This window comes from Salmo trutta, chromosome 9, assembly GCF_901001165.1.
Source record: "Salmo trutta chromosome 9, fSalTru1.1, whole genome shotgun sequence".
In the NCBI taxonomy this organism is placed as follows: domain Eukaryota; kingdom Metazoa; phylum Chordata; class Actinopteri; order Salmoniformes; family Salmonidae; genus Salmo; species Salmo trutta.
Window position 1 is genome coordinate 4,583,441 of NC_042965.1, and position 22,345 is coordinate 4,605,785.

At 42.1% G+C, this 22,345-nt stretch overlaps 1 protein-coding gene across 8 annotated transcripts in view; it reads right to left on the reverse strand.

Moving 5' to 3' along the window:
- Window positions 1–22,345, reverse strand: part of LOC115199754 (multiple C2 and transmembrane domain-containing protein 1) — a 213,760-nt gene that overhangs the window by 142,554 nt on the left and 48,861 nt on the right. Inside the window, exon 1 of one of the 8 annotated variants that reach the window (XM_029762163.1) lies at window positions 11,824–11,942. The exons of the other annotated variants lie outside the window; for them this stretch is intronic. Coding sequence (XP_029618023.1) covers window positions 11,824–11,865 — 42 coding nt within the window. The 5' untranslated portion in view covers window positions 11,866–11,942. Of the gene's footprint in view, window positions 1–11,823; window positions 11,943–22,345 lie in introns of those variants that run through there. 8 annotated transcript variants of the gene reach the window in all.

A 22,345-nucleotide genomic window follows, 5' to 3' on the forward strand; every position in this document is an offset into this window, starting at 1 on the left:
TACACCTTTATAATAAAAGCATTACATGCATAATTGCATTTGCGGTCACTTTTGATAATAGTGTTTTCCCGCTAATAGAACATTCACGCTTATAGCCTTGCTGCGCTTATAAACGTGAAGAAATAGCCTAATAGTTTATCAACATTTTAAGCTAAACATTCTGATCTGTTGCGACAGCCACATTGCGTACTTTTTTGGGGGGTGGATGCTAGTGGTTTTATTAATTTGGGATCTACCGCATCCCACAACTGTCCTAGACTATGTTCGGAATATTTATTTCACACACAGAATTGGTCAACTTTTGTACTATGGGGATAGTAGATTGACATAGGCTAGTGCTTTTGCTGTTCATTAGGCCGCATCTTGTTGGCTGATGAAAAGGAAATGTGGACAGTTCTTCCAAAACTTCAATATGCACCTCGGAATTGGATAAGCGCAGTTGCGTCCCCGTTGTGTCTGTCTTCACTTGTAGATTGTGAGAAAGACAGGATCAGGTGAAGGAGTGCCATGTGAGTGAGAGTTGCTCCGGAGCAGGCAGCACTCAGGGAGAAGGGCACAACACAGCCCTCCAGGCCAAGGGCACAACAGCCAATGGCCGCAAATGGCATGTCCTTTTTTAGGGTGCCTTATGGCCACACAAAGGGGACGCCACCGTGAAATTCGAGGCATTAGCAAGTGCTTGTCAAATTGTGAATGAGAGACTGATGAAGTGTGTACAGCCTGCGCAAAAAAACAAAGCAGAGTTCATGCCTTTCAAGTGACTTTTTTCAAATCATCATTAGAGTTGCATCATGCAGCCTTACAATGTGTCACGTCCTGACCCTTGTAAGAGGTCATTTTCTATAGTAGAGTGGTCAGGGTGTGACAGGGGGTGTTTTGGGTGGTTTTCTATGTTGTCTATTTCTATGTTTTAGTTCATGTTTGGGTTGATCTCCAATTGGAGGCAGCTGATCCTCGTTACCTCTAATTGGAGGTCATATTTAAGTTGATGTTTGTCCCACCTGTTTTTGTGGGTGATTATCTTTTGAGTAGTGTGTTTTCCTCTCTGCGTCACAGTTGTTGTTTTTTGTGTTTCAAGTATTTAGTGTATTGCATTTACTTTCATGGAATAAATAAATATGTGGAACTACGAACACGCTGCATTTTGGTCCGATCCTTTGAACAGCCGTGACACAATGTATTAAAAATCTAAACATATACAGTAGCCAAACGTTTGTAGAACAACTACAGTTACATTAATAACTCATGTAGGAGTACCTATTTCTTTGTTAAATGCTCAACACAGATAAGCCGCATGTGCCCACTCCCCAAAATCGTTTGGAGAAAATATCCCTTCTATTTTATTCAGCTTTGTTCAATTGTATTCTTCATACTATAAAATGATATACAATTTTAAGCAAATCTTGTCTGCTAAATGAACTATTGTAGCCAACACCCATTTGGCATAGCCAGATCAGGACTAACATAAGGACAACTCTGAGTATGCTATTCTGTTTTTCTGAAATAGACTACATTTTCTTCATATCATGTTTCTTTAGACCAGTCTAAAATAAATAATGGATTTATTGTGAAGGTGTAGGCTATATTACATGGATTTATTAGACTTTTTAAAATGTAGATGATCTGAAGGTCTGCATCAGTGGCATGTGTGGAAGCCAAGAGATGCTAAATGTGCTTATGTTAGTTAACGGTCAATTACCGTGTGGTCGACAGTTATTTGCTTGACAATCACCGGATGACAAAATGTTGTGACCGCCACAGCCCTAGTTGTCACAAAGTGCTTTACAGATACCCGGTCTTAAGTACAATAATTTATTATGATGATGGTCGCTGTCATCATTCATCATCACATCGTAGCTTACAGTTAGCTACAGCACGTTCAATAACCATGACAATGACACATGCACCTTGGTTGGGCCGTGAGGTAGCGAGGACTTCTCCCTGTGTCTCTGTGCCAGGCTGGGGAGAAGACAGGCTCTTACGATCTCCCTGTCACTGCCTGGCATTACCAGGTGAGAGGCACTATGAGAGAAGGGCACAACTCACTCTAACAGCACTGTAGTCTGTGCACAGCTTCTGCTTCACAGAGCAAGAGAAAGTGAGAGAGAGGGAGAGAGAGAAATAGAGAGAGAGTGAGAAAGTGAGAGAGAGAGAAAGAGTCCGAGAATCACGTCTCTGCAGAAAACAAAAGGAGGAGACCACCTAAAAAACCCACGAGGCCCGTCGGCACAAACTGAATAAGAGACAGACTAAATTAGAATGTGAAATTAGTTGTGGTTACCAAACTTCGCTGTGAGAAAGTGAAAGCTTGCGGGGAGCTGCCACTGTCAATGGAGCACAGCACATGAATGAACAAGCAGCCTTCAACCAGCTCCCAGCCGCCCCACAACCATCCACATTTGCATACGGTAGAGAGAAGCCGCAGGTGGCTGCTTCACATCCCCATCTCTAAGGTCTTCATCCCCATATCTAAGGTCTTCACCCCCAAAAAACAGCCATAATACTCCACACTACAGTCGTGGCCAAAAGTTTTGAGAATGACACAAATATTAATTTCCACAAAGTTTGCTGCTTCAGTGTCTTTACATATTTTTGTCAGATGTTACTATGGAATACTGAAGTATAATTAAGTGTCAAAGGCTTTTATTGACAATTACATGAAGTTGATGTAAAGAGTCAATGTTTGCAGTGTTGACCCTTTTTTTCCCAAGACCTCTGCAATCCGCCCTGGCATGCTGTCAATTAACTTCTGGGCCACATCCTGACTGATGGCACCCCATTCTTGCATAATCAATGCTTGGAGTTTGTCAGAATTTGTGGGTTTTTGATCGCCCACCCGCCTCTTGAGGATTGACCACAAGTTCGCAATGGGATTAAGGTCTGGGGAATTTCCTGGCCATGGACCCAAAATATCAATGTTTTGTTCCCCGAGCCACTTAGTTATCGTTTTTGCCTTATGGCAAAGTGCTCCATCATGCTGGAAAAGGCATTGTTCGTCATCAAACTGTTCCTGGATGGTTGGGAGACGTTGCTCTCGGAGGATGTGCTCTTAGGCAAAATTGTGAGTGAGCCCACTCCCTTGGATGAGAAGCAACCCCAAACATGAATGGTCTCAGGATGCTTTACTGTTGGCATGACACAGGACTGATGGTAGAGCTCACCTTGTCTTCTCCGGACAAGCTTTTTTCCGGATGCCCCAAACAATCGGAAAGGGGATTCATCAGAGAAAATGACTTTACCCCAGTTCTCAGCAGTCCAATCCCTGTACCTTTTGCAGAATATCAGTCTGTCCCTGATGTTTTTCCTGGAGAGAAGTGGCTTCTTTGCTGCCCTTCTTGACACCAGGCCATCCCCCAAAAGTCTTCGCCTCACTGTGCGTGCAGATGCACTCACACCTGCCTGCTGCCATTCCTGAGCAAGCTCTGTACTGGTGGTGCCCCGATCCGCAGCTGAATCAACTTCAGGAGACGGTCCTGGCGCTTGCTGGACTTTCTTGGGCGCCCTGAAGCCTTCTTCACAACAATTGAACCGCTCTCCTTGAAGTTCTTGATGATCCGATAAATGGTTGATTTAGGCGCAATCTTACTGGCAGCAATATCCTTGCCTGTGAAGCCATTTTTGTGCAAAGCAATGATGACGGCACGTATTTCCTTGCAGGTAACTGTGGTTGACAGAGGAAGAACAATGATTCCAAGCCTCGCCCTCCTTTTGAAGCTTCCAGTCTGTTATTCGAACTCAATCAGCATGACAGAGTGATCTCCAGCCTTGTCCTCGTCAACACTCACACCTGTGTTAACGAGAGAATCACTGACATGATGTCAGCTGGTCCTTTTGTGGCAGGGCTGAAATGCAGTGGAAATGTTTTTGGGGGGATTCAGTTCATTTGCATGACAAAGAGTGACTTTGCAATTATTTGCAATTCATCTGATCACTCTTCATAACATTCTGGAGTGTATGCAAATTGCCATCATACCAACTGAGGCAGCATGTGTCATTCTCAAAACCTTTGGCCACGACTGTACCCCATAATAATACTCTAGAGTTTAAGAGGGGCGTATTGATGAGGGTGCTAAAAAATCCAATTGATAAACTTAATCTCCAACAACTCAGTAAATTTTTTTGTACAAAAATAAAACTGCTACAGTAGTTGACGTGGCAGAATAACTTATGATAAGTTTCTATATCATATATAGGTATCATATAGGTAATTTAAAGGAAACACCAACATAAAGTGTCTTAAAAAGCCGTTGGGCCACCAACAGCCAGCAAAGCTTCAATGCACCTTGGTATAGAAGTGTACAAGTGTCTGGAACTCTATAGGAGGGATGCGGCACCATTCTTCCACGAGAAATTTTGTTGAAGGTGCTGGAAACATCACAATGCGGAATGCCAAGCGTCGGCTAGAGTAAAGCTTTCCGCCATTGAACTCTGGAGCAGTGGAAACGCGTTCTCTGGAGTGATGAATCACGCTTTACCATCTGTCAGTCCAAGGGACAAATCTGGGTTTGGCTGATGCCAGGAGAACGCTACCTGCCCCAATGCATAGTACCAACTGTAAAGTTTGGTGGAGGAGGAATAATGGTCTGGGACTGTTTTTCATGGTTCGGGCTAGGCCCCTTAGTTCCAGTGAAGGGAAATCTTAATGTTAAAGTACACAATTACCTTTTAGATGATTCTGTGCTTCCAACTTTGTGGCAACAGTTTGGGGGAGGGCCCTTTCCTGTTTCAGCATGAAAATGCCCCCTGTGGGGGATCAACTCCATATTAATGCAGATGATTTCCGAATGAGATGTTCAACGAGCAGGTATTCACATACTTTTGGTCATGTAGTGTACTTTGTGTCCCTCATTTACAAGTGTTTTCAATATTTTGTCAGTTATCTGGATATAAGAACCAATCAGAGAAAGTAGGGTGAATTGTCTACACCCAAACTCAGAAGCAGAGATCCACACACTGCAACATTTCTCCACTCACACTGCAGAAAGATCTCCCTGACGTTTCTTCATTGTAAATCAGGTGGATTTCCATGAGCTCTGATGAGTACACACACCTCTCAACCCATGTAAACAGTCTGATATCCATCCATAGCCATTTGCCTTCTCACCAGCTGAGAAACAACCCAGAGAGAGATCCCAACACCATGTACCTATTTACATTTTTTTCCCTTTAACCTTTGTTTAACTAGGCAAGTCAGTTAAGAACAAATTCTTATTTACAATGACGGCCTATGAACAGTGGGTTAACTGCCTTGTTCAGGGGCAGAACGACAGATTTATTCCTTGTCAGCTCGGGGATTCGATCTCGCAACCTTTCGGTTACTGGCCCAACGCTCCAACCACTAGGCTACCTGCCACCTATATGACCATGGTCCTAAGTGGCTCAGTCAGTAGAGCATTGCACTTGCAATGCCAATGGTTGTGTGTTCAATTCTCCCTGGGTCCACCCATAAATAAAATGCATGCACACAGTAACTTTAGAAACAAACATTGACTAAATTATTTGTATTATTATGTACAGTTGAAGTCGGAAGTTTACATACACCTTAGCCAAATACATTGAAACCTTGTTTTTCACAATTCCTGACATTTAATCCTTGTAAAAATTCCCTGTCTTAGGTCAGTTAGGATCACCACTTTATTTTAAGAATGTGAAATGTAGTAGAGAGAATAGTAGAGAGAATGATTTATTTCAGCTTTTATTTAATTAATCACATTCCCAGTGTGTCAGAAGTTTACATTGAGTCAATTAGTATTTGATAGCATTGCCTTTAAACTGTTTAACTTGGGTAAAACATTTCGGGTAGCCTTCCACAAGCTTCCCACAATAAGTTGGGTTAATTTTGTCCCATTCCTCCTGACAGAGCTGGTGTAACAGTCAGGTTTGTAGGCCACCTTGCTCGCACACACCTTTTCAGTTCTGCCAAAAATGTTCTATAGGCTTGAGGTCAGGTCTTTGTGATGGCCACTCCAAAACCTTGACTTTGTTGTCCTTAAGCCATTTTGCCACAACTTTGGAAGTATGCTTGGGGTCAATGTCTATTTGGAGGACCCATTTGGGACCAAGCTTTAACTTCCTGACCGATGTCTTGAGATGTTGCTTCAATATATCCACATCATTTTCAATCCTCATGATGCCATCTATTTTGTGAAGTGCATGATGCCATCTATTTTGTGAAGTGCACCAGTCCCTCCTGCAGCAAAGCACCCCCACAACATGATGCTGTAGCCCCCGTGCTTCACGGTTGGGATGGTGTTCTTCGGCTTGCAAGCATCCCCCTTTTTCCTCCAAACATAAAGATGATCATTATGGCCAAACAGCTCTATTTTTGTTTCATCAGACCAGAGGACATTTCTCCAAAAAGTACAATCTTTGTCCCCATTCGCAGTTGCAAACCATAGTCTGGGTTTTTATGGCGGTTTTGGAGCAGTGGCTTCTTCATTGCTGAGCGGCCTTTCAGGTTATGTTGATATATGACTCATTTTACTGTGGATATAGATACGTTTGTACCTGTTTCCTCCAGCATCTTCACAAGGTCCTTTGCTGTTGTTCTGGGATTGATTTGCACTTTCCGCACCAAAGTACATTCATCTCTAGGAGACAGGACGCGTCTCCTTCCTGAGCGGTATGACGGCTGTGTGGTCCCATGATCCCATACTTGCGTACTATTGTTTTTACAGATGAACGTGGTACCTTCAGGCATTTGGCAATTGCTCCCAAGGATGAACCAGACTTGTGGAGGTCCACAATTTTTTTCTGAGGTCTTGGCTGATTTCATTTGATTTTCCATTGATGTCAAGCAAAGAGGCACTGAGTTCGAAGGTAGGCCTTGAAATACATCCACAGGTACACCTCCAATTGACTCAAATAATGTCAATTAGCCTATCAGAAGCTTCTAAAGCCATGACATCATTTTCTGGAATTTTCCAAGCTGTTTAAAGGAACAGTCAACTTAGTGTATGTACACTTCTAACCCACTGGAATTGTGATAGTGAATTATAAGTGAAATAATCTGTCTGTAAACAATTGTTGGAAAAATTACTTGTGTCATGCACAAAGTAGATGTCCTAACCGACATGCCAACACTATAATTTGTTAACAAGAAATGTGTGGAGTGGTTGAAAAACTAGTTTTAATGACTCCAACCTAAGTGTATATAAACTTCCAACATTAACTGTATATAGCTATTCAATCACTTAACTACCATCCATCCTAAAGCAGCCTCCTACACACCCACCTCAGGCTCTCACACCCATCTCCTCTCCTCTAGTCTAACCAGCTCTGTATCCCTGTCATTCTGATCATGTATAGTACATCTCAGAGCCATGGTGGTGAAGCTGGGGCTGGAGTTATTATTAATGGCCCTGTCCATCTCTGGCTGCTCGTCTGTCCAGATGCTGGGAATGTTCTTCCTCTATCCCTCCATCCCTCTATCCACCCCTCCGCTCCACTGAGCCGCTGTCATGTCCCATCTCTCCCTGGGTGTGATAGATGGAGGGAACAGGAGATGTCTGTCTGTCTGTTCTCTGAACCTACCTAGCATCTCTAATATTCAACTCCCTCATTCAATATTCAACATTCATCTCTCCTTCTCTTTCTTTTTCTCCCTCCCTCTTTCTTTCTCTCCCTCCACGTCTCACTCTCTATATCGATTTTTCTGTCTTTCTCTCAATCCTTCTCCCTCTCTTCTTGTTTCTCTCTCATTTGCATTTTCTTGATAATTCTTGCTGTCTTTCGCTCTCTTTCTCCACTCCCCTGTCATGCAAGCTGCACCCTCCTCTATTCCACACGATTGAAAACTAGACACCACTTGCAGATCAGCCTACACCAATCATTAACACAAACACAGACAAACATACACACAGACAAACATATACAAAACACAAACAGACCAGCACCTATTAACCGTCTCTCTGTAGCCGATGTGAGTAAGACCTTTAAACAGGTTAACATTCACAAGTCCGCAGGGCCAGACGGATTACCAGGACGCGTACTCAGAGCATGCGCTGACCAGCTGGCAAGTGACTTCATTGACATTTTCAATCTCTCCCTGACCCTGTCTGCAATACCAACATGTTTCAAGCAGACCACCATAGTCCCTGTGCCCAAAAATGCCAAGGTAACCTGTCTAAATGACTATCGCCCCGTAGCACTCACATCTGTAGCCATGAAATGCTTTGAAACACCATCATCCCAGACACCCTGGACCCACTCCAAATCGCAACCCCCCCAACAGATCCACAGATGTCGCAATCTCTATGTGAGAATGCTATTCATTGACTACAGCTCAGCATTTAACACAATAGTGCCCTTCAAGCTCATTACTAAGCTAAGGACCCTGGGACTGAACACCTCCCTCTGCAACTGGATCCTGGACTTCCTGACGGGCCGACCCCAGGTGGTGAGGGTAGGCAACCACACCTACGCCACGCTGACCCTCAACACGAGGGCCCCTCAGGGGTGTGTGCATAGTCCCCTCCTGTACTCCCTGTTCAGCCACTACTGCGTGGCCGTGCACGACACCAACACCATCATCATTAAGTTTGCTGATGACAAGACGGTGGTAGGCCTGATCAATGATGACAATGAGACTATGAGCCTATAGGGAAAAGGACAGGAACAACAACCTCTCCCTCAATGTCTGCAAGACTAAGGAGCTGATCGTGGAATCCAGGAAACGGACGGCCGAGCACACCCCCATTCACATCGACAGGGCTGTAGTGGAGCGGGTCGAGATCTTCAAGTTCCTCAGTGTCCACATCACTAGGTAAATCATGTACCCTAAGATACTGAAAATAGGCATTTTACAAGAGTAAATCATTGACAGGTGCGTTTGATTCTTATTAAAGAGATGGAGTCCAGACAGGCTACTTCATGAAACTTTTTGAATGGCCATATAGGCCTATTGAGAGAATCCGCGAACCACACACGCACCCCCCCGTAAAAGCACCCGTCAATCAATGCCACCATTGTATGTCAGACATAAGAGCAAATATTTCTCCTTTCCTTTAAACATATTAAAAAACCTAGGCCTACCTTAGACTTTATGAAAGTAAGCTATAAGTTAATGAATTGATAAGGAAAGTATGAAGGGGACAGCTATGCCATAGTATGAAGAAGAAATTGACAAACATTAAAATTAAAACAAATACACGCAACATGTCCATAGCCTGTTTATCATAATTGCTGATTATCGAGGGGGAGAGTGTTGGAAAGATTTTTCAAATACTGTGAGGACTGAGGAACTATTAAAATTTGAATGGATGTAAAAATAAAAAATAAAATAAAAAGGTCTGAGAAGTCCAGCTGGACACTTTTCTACATTTGACATTTGCGAGAAGCAGGCTAGGCACTTCAACGCATCATCAGGCGCGCAAACTCCGTCAACATTAACAGGACAGAGAAACCAGACACATGTTCATTCCTCACCTGCAGCGCATAAATGATGGTATGAAATAAACAAAAATGTGTTTGTCACTGTCACGTTCTGACCAGTAAAGGGGTTATTTGTTATTGTAGTTTGGTCAGGACGTGGCAAGGGGTGTTTGTTTTATGTGGTTCGGGGTTTGTTGGGTTATGTTATTATGTAAGAGGGGTGTTTGTTTAGAGTGTTCTGGGGTTTTTGGGCTATGTTCTTGTTAGTTTATTTCTATGTTAGTTCTAGTCTTTCTATGTCTATGTTTAGTTAATGGGGTTGACCTTCAATTGGAAGCAGCTGCTCCTCGTTGCTTCTAATTGAAGGTCTTATTTAAGAGGGGTGTTTTTCCTATGGGATTTGTGGGTAGTTGTCGCCTGTTTTGTGTCTGTGCACCTGACAGGACTGTTTAGTGTCGTTTGTTGTTTTGTATACGTGTTTCTTTTGTTTTTCCTTCTTTTAATAAAAATAAAGAAGATGAGTCTACACGTTCCCGCTGCACCTTGGTCCAATCCTTACGACGCCCATTACAGTCACAAGTGTAGCAGGTTGTGAATTCTCCAAATAACATTTCCACTCCGAGAATGAGATTTGGCGCATTGTCCATTTGACACAACACATTATAGACATTAAAGCATTACAGGCCTCAGAGCCAGAACAACCTTTGTCGACTGCTGTTGAATAATGAATGAAGTTAACTAAATTAGCAAAACAATTGCTTACAGTCATTGATTAACACTCCCGCTATTAGGTTAAGTGTATCTGCATGAAAATAAAGTAAATAAAACACATAATTTTTTTTATTTTAAAACATTTTGAAGGTTATTTTATTTTTATGGAGGTCTTCATCCATAACCACCAGTTACAGAGTTATTCAAGTACCGTCACAGCCCCGGTAAGGTGCCAAAATAAATACTTTGAGAAGCTCTTCAGCTCATAACTGGTGGGGAGTTAAGACAATCAGAAATAGCCTACTGTCAGACATCCAAATACATGAAAAATAAACATTAACAAAAGGGCAAACAATTCACACGATGAATGTGACCAATTAACGGGAGACAGAGAAACGCATTCTGGAGAGAGATGGGCCTACGGTGCATTTTCACCACACACCCCTTCCCTTCTTATTGTGTCGACATTTCCAATTAGGGATGTCATTTATGTAAATACTAAGCTGTAGCGTAGACCACAACTCAATTATTTTCGATAGGTCTACAACAGAAAATCCGTGTGAAACATTAATGTTCACTGACTACCAGACAAGTCAAGTATATTATTATTACACAAGTATATTATTATCATATTAATTCAAAACAGTATAAAGCTGCATTTTAATATTTCGGATCTATCTGGGTCCGATACAGACCCGACCCAATTTGGATCTGATTCTCCCTCATCTCGTTCAAATTGGTGTCGGATCTTGTCCACCTCGGCTCCGAATCCGATTACCGCGTCCTGTCAGTGTCGGATAGGAATTTCATGCATCCAATTCGGTCCAGATCTCAATTTCTGGATCAGAGAAGACATCTAATGTACATATCTACCTCAATTACCTCACACCCCTGCCCATCAACTCGGTACTGGTACACCGTGTATATAGCCAAGTTACTCAATGTGTATTTATTATTACTACATGTTATTAGTGTGCTGACTTGTTCTTTTGACTGTCAGTATACGGCCACTAACTCTTTTGACTCATCATATACACTGCTGCTACTGTATATTACCTATCCTGTTGCCTAGTCATTTTATCCCTACCTATATGTACATATCTACCTCAATTACCTCGTACCACTGCACATCGACTCGGTACTGGTACCCTGTGTACGGCATATAGCCAAGTTATCATTACTTGTGTATTTATTCCTCATGTTATTCTTTTTCGATTATTTCTCAATTTTCTTTCTCTCTGAATTGTTGGGAAGGGCCCGTAAGTAAGCATTTCACTGTTAGTCTACACCTGTTGTTTACGAAGCATGCGACGAATACAATTTGATTTGTTTTGACCGTTTGGGAGTGGCTTTACAGTGCAAACGAACATAGTCTTTTGAAAGTGTGATCAAACAGAGTAGATACTAAAGCTTATGAAAATACACAAACCCACACTATACCGTACTCTGCTACTCTCCGATTCTTACAGACATTTTACTGATCCAGGACACTTTAATCCCCTCAACACCTCTGAAATCCACTGTGTTAAAATCCTCTGTTCAAAAGAGAGTCCACGCAAGCAGTCCCCTGCACAGTGCACACTGACTAGAACAGCGCACAAGAACAGTAAAACATCAGCTTCAACAGTGTGAATAATCTCCAAAAGAATACAGCAGTGCATAAAAACAGTAATCCACTAGCATGATGATTAGACACATGCATGTGTGTGTGTGTGTGTGTGTGTGTGTGTGTGTACCTACAGTCAGACTTCGTCCCACGGAGGAGAGAGACAGTGCTAACATCCAGACTCAGAGCCAGATCCACACTACCACTGCAGCTGCTGGCTTTACTGTCATATATGAGACACACACACTTGCACACACACACATAGTGCATAGCAACGGGGAATCAGCTGTGAGGGAGGTTCTTTCAAATACTCCACATATCCAATCCCACCCTCCCACCTCTGTAGACGCAAGACTCTCTCTCTCCCTCTCTCTCTCTCACTCACACACACACACACACACACATACACAAAATGAAACAGAATATGCAAGCATCACAACTGCCCACACAAACAAACACACACACTGAGCTAAGGTGAAAAGAGATGCTGACAGTGTAATCCTGTGGGACTGTGTGATGTAAGGAGAGTGCCACACCCTGCTTGGGTGTGGCACTCAGGACTAGAGGTCTTCAAGTTGGATCTGTTCCGAAATGGATCCGTGGATTTCCCACTCGACCCGATATGCATACTTTAAAAAATAATAATTTAATGGAGACCCGCTCAGAATGGACCCGAGGACAGTCAGACCCAAAGGACAGTGGAAAACAGACCCCTGCTGGTTTGGATCCGAGAGACCTGTTCAGATCCCAGAGAAAGGGAGAGAGAAAGAAACCTCCAACTGGGCACTGCCAGCTCCATCAATAAACAAGCCATATTGATCCATGATCCATAATTACGTGTCATTAAAAACTGGATATAACAAATGACCCCAAATAATATTTGTTGTGTTTCGATGTGTAGCCAATTAAAAAAGTTATAGTTTATTGTTTTATTAGTTTTTACTTTCCTAAAACAATAGTTGTCTATATCTTGGTTCAACTGTCGGAGATTTGAGCGATACAGGCATCAGGGCATTGCATGCATATACTGTAGGCCTATAGGCATAGGTGTCCATTGTATAATATTCACATTTAAAAAAGAAATATTCATGGAGACAAGCTTAGGCCTAGCTTTAGAGCGACAGAGAGAAAGATATGCCGGCGCCATGTTCCCAACATCCACATCTTTACACATGTCGGATAGGCTACTACTGCTATACAGATATGTGACCCGTTTCAGGAAACTAGGCATCTCGACTTCACAGCAGAGCCGTTTGAAATGCCTTCTCGAACATGTGAACTTTCATGTGCCTTAATAACACACTTTTATGCCATCTGTATATACAAATAAAGTTGTTAAATTACGAGCCTAGTTGGTTTAGCCAAAGAAAAAGACAGGAACCTTCCTGAGATAATGAGTGGGCTGGACATGAGGAGAGATGAGCTTCAGATTGGTCTGCTGTGTAGCATCTTGTGTCTATAAAATGAGCTGGTCATTATGCGTACATTATCCTTTCTACTGCAGTTTTTTTTTAAAGATATAACGTTAGCCATGGAGAACTGCAAATATGTTGCTACTGCTCTCAATAACATTGCTGCCCAGGAAATCCCTGATTTAGGTATAACATTTTCATTGAAGAAGACATTGTAGAGTCTTCTGATGACAGTGATGGGGAAGAAACGGCAATCAACGTGTATGAACTGTGTGTAACGTTAGTGATGTTTTCTCAGAATGCCATTTTGCATTGCCAATTATAGCCTAAGGTTAGCTAGTTAACTAGCTAACATTGAACTTATTTGGTTAGCTAGCTATGACAATTGGTTTGTATTGGTAGTACTATATGGCTTGGGATAATAGTTAATTGTTTAGCTAGCTAGCTAACGTTAACGTTACATGTCTAAACAAAGCAAGTTAAAGCTTGCTGTTAGCTAGCTAATGTTAGCTGAGGTTAGATGGCTGGCTTGCTAGCTAACAGTAACTTAAGTGTATGAACTGTGTAACGTTAGTGACGTTTTCTCAGAATGCCATTTGGCATTGCTAGTTAACTTAATTTAGCTATGACTATCGGTTTCTATTGCTAGTACTCTATGGATTGGGCTTATAGTTCATTATTTAGCTAGCTACATGTCTAAACAAAAGACCCCAAGTTAAAGCTTGCTGTTAGTTAGATAACGTTAGCTGACGTTAGATGGCTGGCTGGCTAGCTAGCTAACATTACATGTATGAACTGTGTGTAGTGATATCTCAGAATGCCATTTTGCATCTATTGTATAATAATGCTAAAATATTTGTATCTGGAATTTGTCTTTCAGCATCAGTAGAACACGCTTGACTCTCCTCCACCACTCATACAAGGAGAATGTTCTAATGCCTCCCATCAAAAAGAGAGCTGGCCCAAGCAAGCACAGGTTAAACCTGAAGCATGAGGACTTGCAGCGAGTTGTGAACTTCATCAACAACTACGCAGAGGATAATGTAATAGTATTACCAGGACGCCACCCAGGACACAACCACTTTGGTGGAAAGCTGCTGCCATTCCATGTGACAAAAGCAGCAGTGGGGCGACTCTACAAGGAATCGATGACAACACTTGGTATTTAAAGCATAAACACATTTTGATTATTTAATTGACCTCCAACATGATTGGCACTACTTTTATTCAGGGCCCCTACTGAACAGTCTGGACCTAAACTTCCGAATCACAGGCCACACCAAGTTTGCCCCCGACTGGTGCTTCGTCCTCATCAAGCAGCGCATCAGAAAGACCAGAATGAACCCTTTGTCAGAGATCGCTGGTTTTGTGAAGGACAGCATTGTGACAGGGGTCAAAATCCCACAGCTGGTTGGACTAGAGGATGGTACGGTGCTGGTGGAAAGCTATGGCTGGCAACAACACCAGACTCCGTACTTCAGGCCGCTGCCACAGATCAAGCAATACCAGCACTTTAGGTGAAAATAATTTCCATTGCATTGTATGAGGTTATTCTTCTTATCTAAACTTGGGAGGTGAATTGATGTTGTAATGTCTTCTGATTTTCTGTTGTTGTTATTCCCTGTTTTACAGCTTCAATGCTATGGAGCCTGGTGTTGTTGTTGCCAAGGAGCGTTCGGACTGTCGGGACCATGTTTCAGCTGCTGCGCAACACTGACATCCTTCCTCCCATAGATGGTCTGCCTGTACAAGCACCACCTGGACTGGACACAGCTAGACAAACTTATATTTTTGAGAAGATCAGGGAGTTTTGTGACGAAGAGGCTATGGCCATCACATGCCCTCCACCAAAGTCAAGGGCAGGACAGAAACAGGCTCTCCGAATATAGATTCCCTTGTTCATGGGTGGTTCGGACGGACCAGTCATCAGCACTATCTGCAGTGCCTCTATTCAAATTACTCTCTCCTAACACACACGCCATACATTGCTGCTACTATTTACATTTTTTATCCTGCTGCTCAGCCACTTTACCCCTGATTCTATGCATATAACTGATATCGTTATTGATATTTTCTTGTACATACTGTATATTTGTCACGATTCCCACCGACGGTGGCGCCCCCTCCTGCTCGGGTGGCGCTCGGCGGTCGTCGCCACCGGCCTATTAGCTGCCACTGATTCCCTTTTTGTTTTTTCCGTTTGTGATTGTGTGCACCTGTTCTGAGTGGGGGTGATTAGCGGGGCTATTTATATTAGCTGGTCCGCCTTTTCTTTGTGCGGGATTGCGTTTATCTGTTGTATGCTTGTGTACACGCTGGTTGTGTTCTTGCGCTAGTGCGTTGGTTTTGCGCCGACTGTGTTTTTCCCCCCATGTTTGGGGCACTTTGTTTTGTGTGCGCTCTCATCACTGTTTGGGGTGGCTTGTGTTTTTCGCCATTTGGCCCATTAAAAGCCACTACCCTGTATTCGCTGCTTCCTGCGTTTGATTCCTCACCCACGACGCCCGAGCATTACAATATTATATTATTTATACTGACACTTCTGATATATCTGATATTGCTACTATGCAAGTAACCATTTGGCTGTACCATTTACACCTTCTGTAGAGACACTTAGCAAGACTTAGCAAAATATTCATATATAACATGAATATTGATATTCATGTTGGTCGATATTCATGTGGTTGTAACATGATTTTGTGACATACCACAACAATATCATGTGACCATATCAAGTGTCCACCACAGAAATATATGGCGCATGCATCTGTTGATGTACTGTACATGTGCACCTCACTCAGGTTTCAACTCAGGTTGCAGGGCCTTAAATTATGTATGGACACCCAAATTGTCCAATTCACACACTTTTTATTTTTTATTTCACCTTTATTTAACCAGGTAGGCAAGTTGAGAACAAGTTCTCATTTACAATTGCGACCTGACCAAGATAAAGCAAAGCAGTTCGACACAAACAACACAGAGTTACACATGGAGTAAAACAAACATACAGTCAATAATACAGTAGAAAAATAAGTCTATATATGAGGTGAGATAAGGGAGGTAAAGGCAAAAAAAGGCCATGGTGGTGAAGTAAATACAATATAGCAAGTAAAACACTGGAATGGTAGATTTGGTAGATTTGCAGTGGAAGAAAGTGCAAGTAGAAATAGAAATAATGGGGTGCAAAGGAGCTAAATAAATAAATAAATACAGTAGGGGAAGAGTTAGTTGTTTGGGCTAAATTATAGATGGGCTATGTACAGGTGCAGTAATTTGTGAGCTGCTCTGACAGCTGGTGCTTAAAGCAAGTGAGGGAGATAAGTGTTTCCAGTTTCAGAGATTTTTGTAGTTCGTTCCAGTCATTGGCAGCAGAGAACTGGAAGGAGAGGCGGCCGAAGGAGGAATTGGCTTTGGAGGTGACCAGAGAGATATACCTGCTGGAGCGCGTGCTACAGGTGGGTGCTGCTTTGGTGACCAGCGAGCTGAGATAAGGGGGGACTTTACCTAGCAGGGTCTTGTAGATGACCTGGAGCCAGTGGGTTTGGCGACGGGTATGAAGCAAGGGCCAGCCAACGAGAGCATACAGGTCACAGTGGTGGGTAGTATATGGGGCTTTGGTGACAAAACGGATGGCACTGTGATAGACTGCATCCAATTTATTGAGTAGGGTATTGGAGGCTCTTTTGTAAATGACATCGCCGAAGTCGAGGATCGGTAGGATGGTCAGTTTTACCAGGGTATGTTTGGCAGCATGAGTGAAGGATGCTTTGTTGCGAAATAGGAAGCCAATTCTAGATTTAACTTTGGATTGGAGATGTTTGATGTGAGTCTGGAAGGAGAGTTTACAGTCTAACCAGACACCTAGGTATTGTTGTTGTTTACATATTCTAAGTCAGAACCGTCCAGAGTAGTGATGCTGGACGGGCGGGCAGGTGCATGCAGCGATCGGTTGAAGAGCATGCATTTAGTTGTACTTGTATTTAAGAGCAGTTGGAGGCCACGGAAGGAGAGTTGTATGGCATTGAAGCTCGTCTGGAGAGTTGTTAACACAGTGTCCAAAGAAGGGCCAGAAGTATACAGAATGATGTCGTCTGCGTAGAGGTGGATCAGAGACTCACCAGCAGCAAGAGCGACATCATTGATGAATACAGAGAAGAGAGTCGGCCCAAGAATTGGACCCTGTGGCACCCCCATAGAGACTGCCAGAAGTCCGGACAACAGGCCCTCCGATTTGACACACTGAACTCTATCAGAGAAGTAGTTGGTGAACCAGGCGAGGCAATCATTTGAGAAACCAAGGCTATTGAGTCTGCCGATGAGGATGTGGTGATTGACAGAGTTGAAAGCCTTGGCCAGGTCAATGAATACGGCTGCACAGTATTGTTTCTTATCGATGGCGGTTAAGATATCGTTTAGGACCTTGAGCGTGGCTGATGTGCACCCATGACCAGCTCTGAAACCAGATTGCATAGCGGAGAAGGTGCGGTGGGATTCGAAATGGTCGGTAATCTGTTTGTTGACTTGGCTTTAGAAGACCTTAGAATGGCAGGGTAGGATAGATATAGGTCTGTAGCAGTTTGGATCAAGAGTGTCCCCCCCTTTGAAGAGGGGGATGACCGCAGCTGCTTTCCAATCTTTGGGAATCTCAGACGACATGAAAGAGAGGTTGAACAGGCTAGTAATAGGGGTTGCAACAATTTCGGCAGATAATTTTAGAAAGAAAGGGTCTTATCAAGAGAACATCCCTGGTCATCCCTACTGCATCTGATCTGGCAGACTGACTAAACACAAATGCTTTGTTTGTAAATTATGTCTGTGTTGGAGTGTGCCCCTGGCTATCCGTAAAAAAAAATAATAATTGTGCCATCTGGTTTAATATAAGGAACTTTAAATGATTTATACTTTTACTCAAGTATGACAATTTAGTACTTTTTCCACCACTGGATGTGGCTGGGGTTTACAGCATTTCTTTCACATGACCCATCAATTTAGACAAGTGTGTCTGGGTAAGCGTCATCTAATATTTATAAAATATTTTTATCTGGACACTTTGTTTCGCTGGAATTTTTCCTTATTGTAGGCTACTACAACTTTTAGTCTTAATCTTTACTACACTACTCACTTTTTAGCACATGCTCTCACATGTGAGTCCTTAAAGAGATGGGTGGGGCTGGCTTAAGAGGGTGTGAACAATGCTGAATGGGTGCTGTCATGACATGGCCCTTTCTGTGTACAGATAGTGGCTCCCCCCCCTCTCTCTCCTACACACAGGTTCTGTTATCTCAGGTTGTAAATTCCTGGCGGAGACTCTCTCCCCCAGGCCATGCAGAAAGAGAGAACAAAGGATTTGACATGGCGAACTCCTAAATCCCCAAAATGGGAATTTGAAACAAAATGTCCACTTGAGAAGGTGGGAATGGTCCGTGGACACTTAAGGGACGGGTATGACGAGTGTGTTTCATTTGGTGACCTCAGAGAGGACAGGAAACACACATAACTATATCTCTGAATGTGCACATTTTTCAATTATGAGGTTTGCATCTAATTCGTGTATAAAATGAATGAGTAAAGATGAAACTATTTGTGAAATGATGTAATGTAATGTTAAACCTTTAATGTGAGAGAATTGTATTCCCTTTAAAGTTTAACTAAGTCATTGGCCCGACCCCGTGAGCACAGACATGATCCAGCTTCATGGAACCACCCTTTGCTATTGTTACGAATAAAACCCCCTCCTGGGGAAATCCTCTTCAGACTAAGCAATTTCTGAATAGTTATTGAATTCCTAACCATACCACGTGGAGCATTGGCTACACAGCTGGAAATGGTTCAACTCTGAGACTATCGATCCCGACCGAATAAGAGCATATCTTAGATACTAATTACTAGTCTGCAGCTAGAAATTATGTCAACCTGGGATGCGAAGACTGACAACCGCCAAAACATCTATTCTATGAGAACATTTCTGAATTTTACTCTGAAGTATCCATCCTAACCACAAAATACTTTGATCTTCAGGGAAGCAGAGAGAGAGATGCTCGGATGAACTCTCCAACAGACAGACGGACGATTCCAACAGAATCAACACCCACTTCCCTTTGTCCACCAAGCCGTCATATCGGCTTAGCCCACTAGGGAACCTCTCCTATCATTTCCTTGTAACCATATGTTATGAGAATTATGTTCTCAATGTTAACTTCAATTAAAATACTCAGTCTGCCATCCAGAATGTGTAAGATTCTGATTTAATAACACAGAGGACCAGCTTAAAAGAATCAGAATTGTTTATTCAGGAGAGCGCTCTACAGTTTATTGTACAGAGACATCATTATATACCAGGCTCCTTATTTACGCACACACATTACACACTACACTAAGGAGAGTTAATTGTTCATCCCCAGAACTCTCAACACCATAAATTCTTACCCAGCCGACAGTTTCATATCTCTGAGATTAGGGAAACCTTGAGGGGTACTCCCTCTCAGATCATAAACTCTCAGAGTTGTAGCTAGGTCAGGTCATCAACAGTTTAACAGTTCTTGGTGTTTACTCAAACACACAGACCCCCATTCCTCTCCTATCCTAGTCAATCTCATGAGACTTATGCTTACCCTTTAGTTACTCATTCAACAGGCTATATAGACCATATCCCTAAATTCAGGGTAGAATCATTACTCTCAAGCAGGAATTCCTTTAACACCATATCTACTGTTTGTGTGTTTATGCATTTCTGTGATTATTTCGTTAGTTAGTGAATGGATGATTCATAGTAAAGGCTGGGTTTGTGCAGATAACCAACTATTTACGACGTTTGGAATGAGACTTACGTGAGGTAAAGAATAATTCATTAATTAGAAGTCTATTTGATTAGATATTAAAATATCTGAAGAGTTATATTCGAAAAATTATAACTTACCTTGGTGCCCAGTCTTCCTAGGTAATTACATTTACATGATTAGTTTAATCACGTAATAATAATTACAGAGAATTGATTTGATAAAATAACACTTCACTTTTAATGATGCCAAATACATGACATTGTAGACAGAAGAGAGTTCTCCAGTAGGTACGGAAACAATCAAAGGCCCTTTTCGCAAAAGTGTGTTTACAAGTTTGTCAACTTTCAAAGCAGAAATACTTTCCCATTGTTCCTCAAAACTACAGTGTATTATATACCATTTTGTATCTGAGTCTCTACTTTTATTCAATGTAAAAAAAACAATTTCAAATTTTGCAACGTAAGATTTGAGCCGTTCACTCACATATACAATGCATTCGGAAAGTATTCAGACTCCTTGACTTTTTCCACATTTTGTTACGTTACAGCCTTATTCTGAAATTTATTAAATACATGATTTTCCTAATCAATCTACACACAATACCCACAATGACAACGTGAAAACAGGTTTTTAGAATTGTTTGCTAATTTATTAAAAGCAAAAAACAGAAATACCTTATTTACACAAGTATTCAGACCCTTTGCTATAACACTCAAAATTTAGCTCATGTGCATCCTGTTTCCATTGATCATCCTTGAGATGTTTCTACAACTTGTTCGGAGTACACCTGTGGTAAATTCAATTGATTGGACACGATTTGGAAAGGCACACACGTGTCTTTATAAGGTCCCACAGTTGACAGTGCATGTTTGAGGAAAAACCAAGCCATGAGGTCGAAGGAATTGTCCGTAAAGCTCTGAGACAGGATTGTGTTGATGCACAGATCTGGTGAAGGGTACCAAACAAATTCTGCAGTATTGAAGTTCCCCAAGAACACAGTGGCCTCCATAATTCTTAAATGGAAGAAGTTTGGAACCACCAAGACTCTTCCTAGAGCTGGCCGCCCGGCCAAACTGAGCAATCGGGGAGAAAGGCCTTGGTCAGGGAGGTGACCAAGAACCTGATGGTCACTCTGACAGAGTTCCAGAGTTCCTCTGTGGAGATGGGAGAAACTTCCAGAAGGCCAACCATCTCCGCAGCACTCCACCAATCAAAGAGGCCTGAAAATAGCTGTCAGGCGAGGCTCCCCATCCAACCTGACAGAGTTTGAGAGGATCTGCAGAGAAGAATGAGAGAAACTCCCCAAATACAGGTGTGCCAAGCTTATATCTTCCCAAGAATACTCGAGGCTGTAATCGCTGCCAAAGGTTCGTCAACAAAGTAATGAGTAAAGGGTCTGAATTCTTATGTAAATGTGATATATTTTTATATTTTATAAACTTGCTAACATTTCTTAAAAACAGTTTTTGTTTTGTCATTATGGGGTATTTGGTGTAGGTTGATGAGGGAAAAAACGATTTAATCCAATTTAGAATAAGGCTGTAAAGTAACAAAATGTGGAAAAAGTCAAGGGGTCTGAATACTTTCCGAATGCACTCTGGTAGGCCTAAAATATTCTTCCTCACCTCAAGTTCAACTGTCAGAGTCACTGCCTTCAGGCCTGTGTGCACTGCCTTCAGGCCTGCTATAGCTAATAATAGCCATACAAACACCAAACCTTCACAAAAGTTGGTTAATTTTATTAGGGTAATATCGAAAGTCAAGTCATTGTTTATTGGGAAAATACGAGCAGGTTATTATATTAAATTAAATTAATTACCAACAAAGGTGATTGCCTACCGTTGGCATACCCAACAAATTACAGCAATAGGCTAAGGCTATTTATTATACAACAGGCCTACTTTTAACATTAAACTAATGCGGAGCACAAAATTACAGACAGAACTTCATTTAGCCAACGAGAAGTTCCCAACAAAATGAAACAAGACAGTTTTTACATAGGCTATTTGAAGAACTGGTTTAGATGACTAAATAGGTCTACAATATTGATTTACAATTATAATGGTTAAACAATTGATCATGAATACGAAAATAAATGAAAGGTACAAAATTGCATTAAACCTGTTTAGCGAGTTGCACAAAGTCCATTTGCCCGCGCCAACATTCTTCTCATTTTTATCTACTACAATATTAAAACTTGTCCACAAGGACATTCCCTTTGTTGGCTTCTTTTCACTATACTCTTTTTCCTCTAACTTCAATGAAAAGGGACTCCATCTTCGCAATCAACCGTAGCCTAGACCAAGGGTCCTTTTACTCGTTCTCTCTCTCCTCAGCAGCAGGCACACGTGAGCAGCTGGAATCAGTTTCAGCTGGATATAAGATACACGTTTTATTGAGTTGCAATTGGCTGACAAAGATAACAAACTCGCACAGTTCTCATCATACAAACACTAAATTAACTG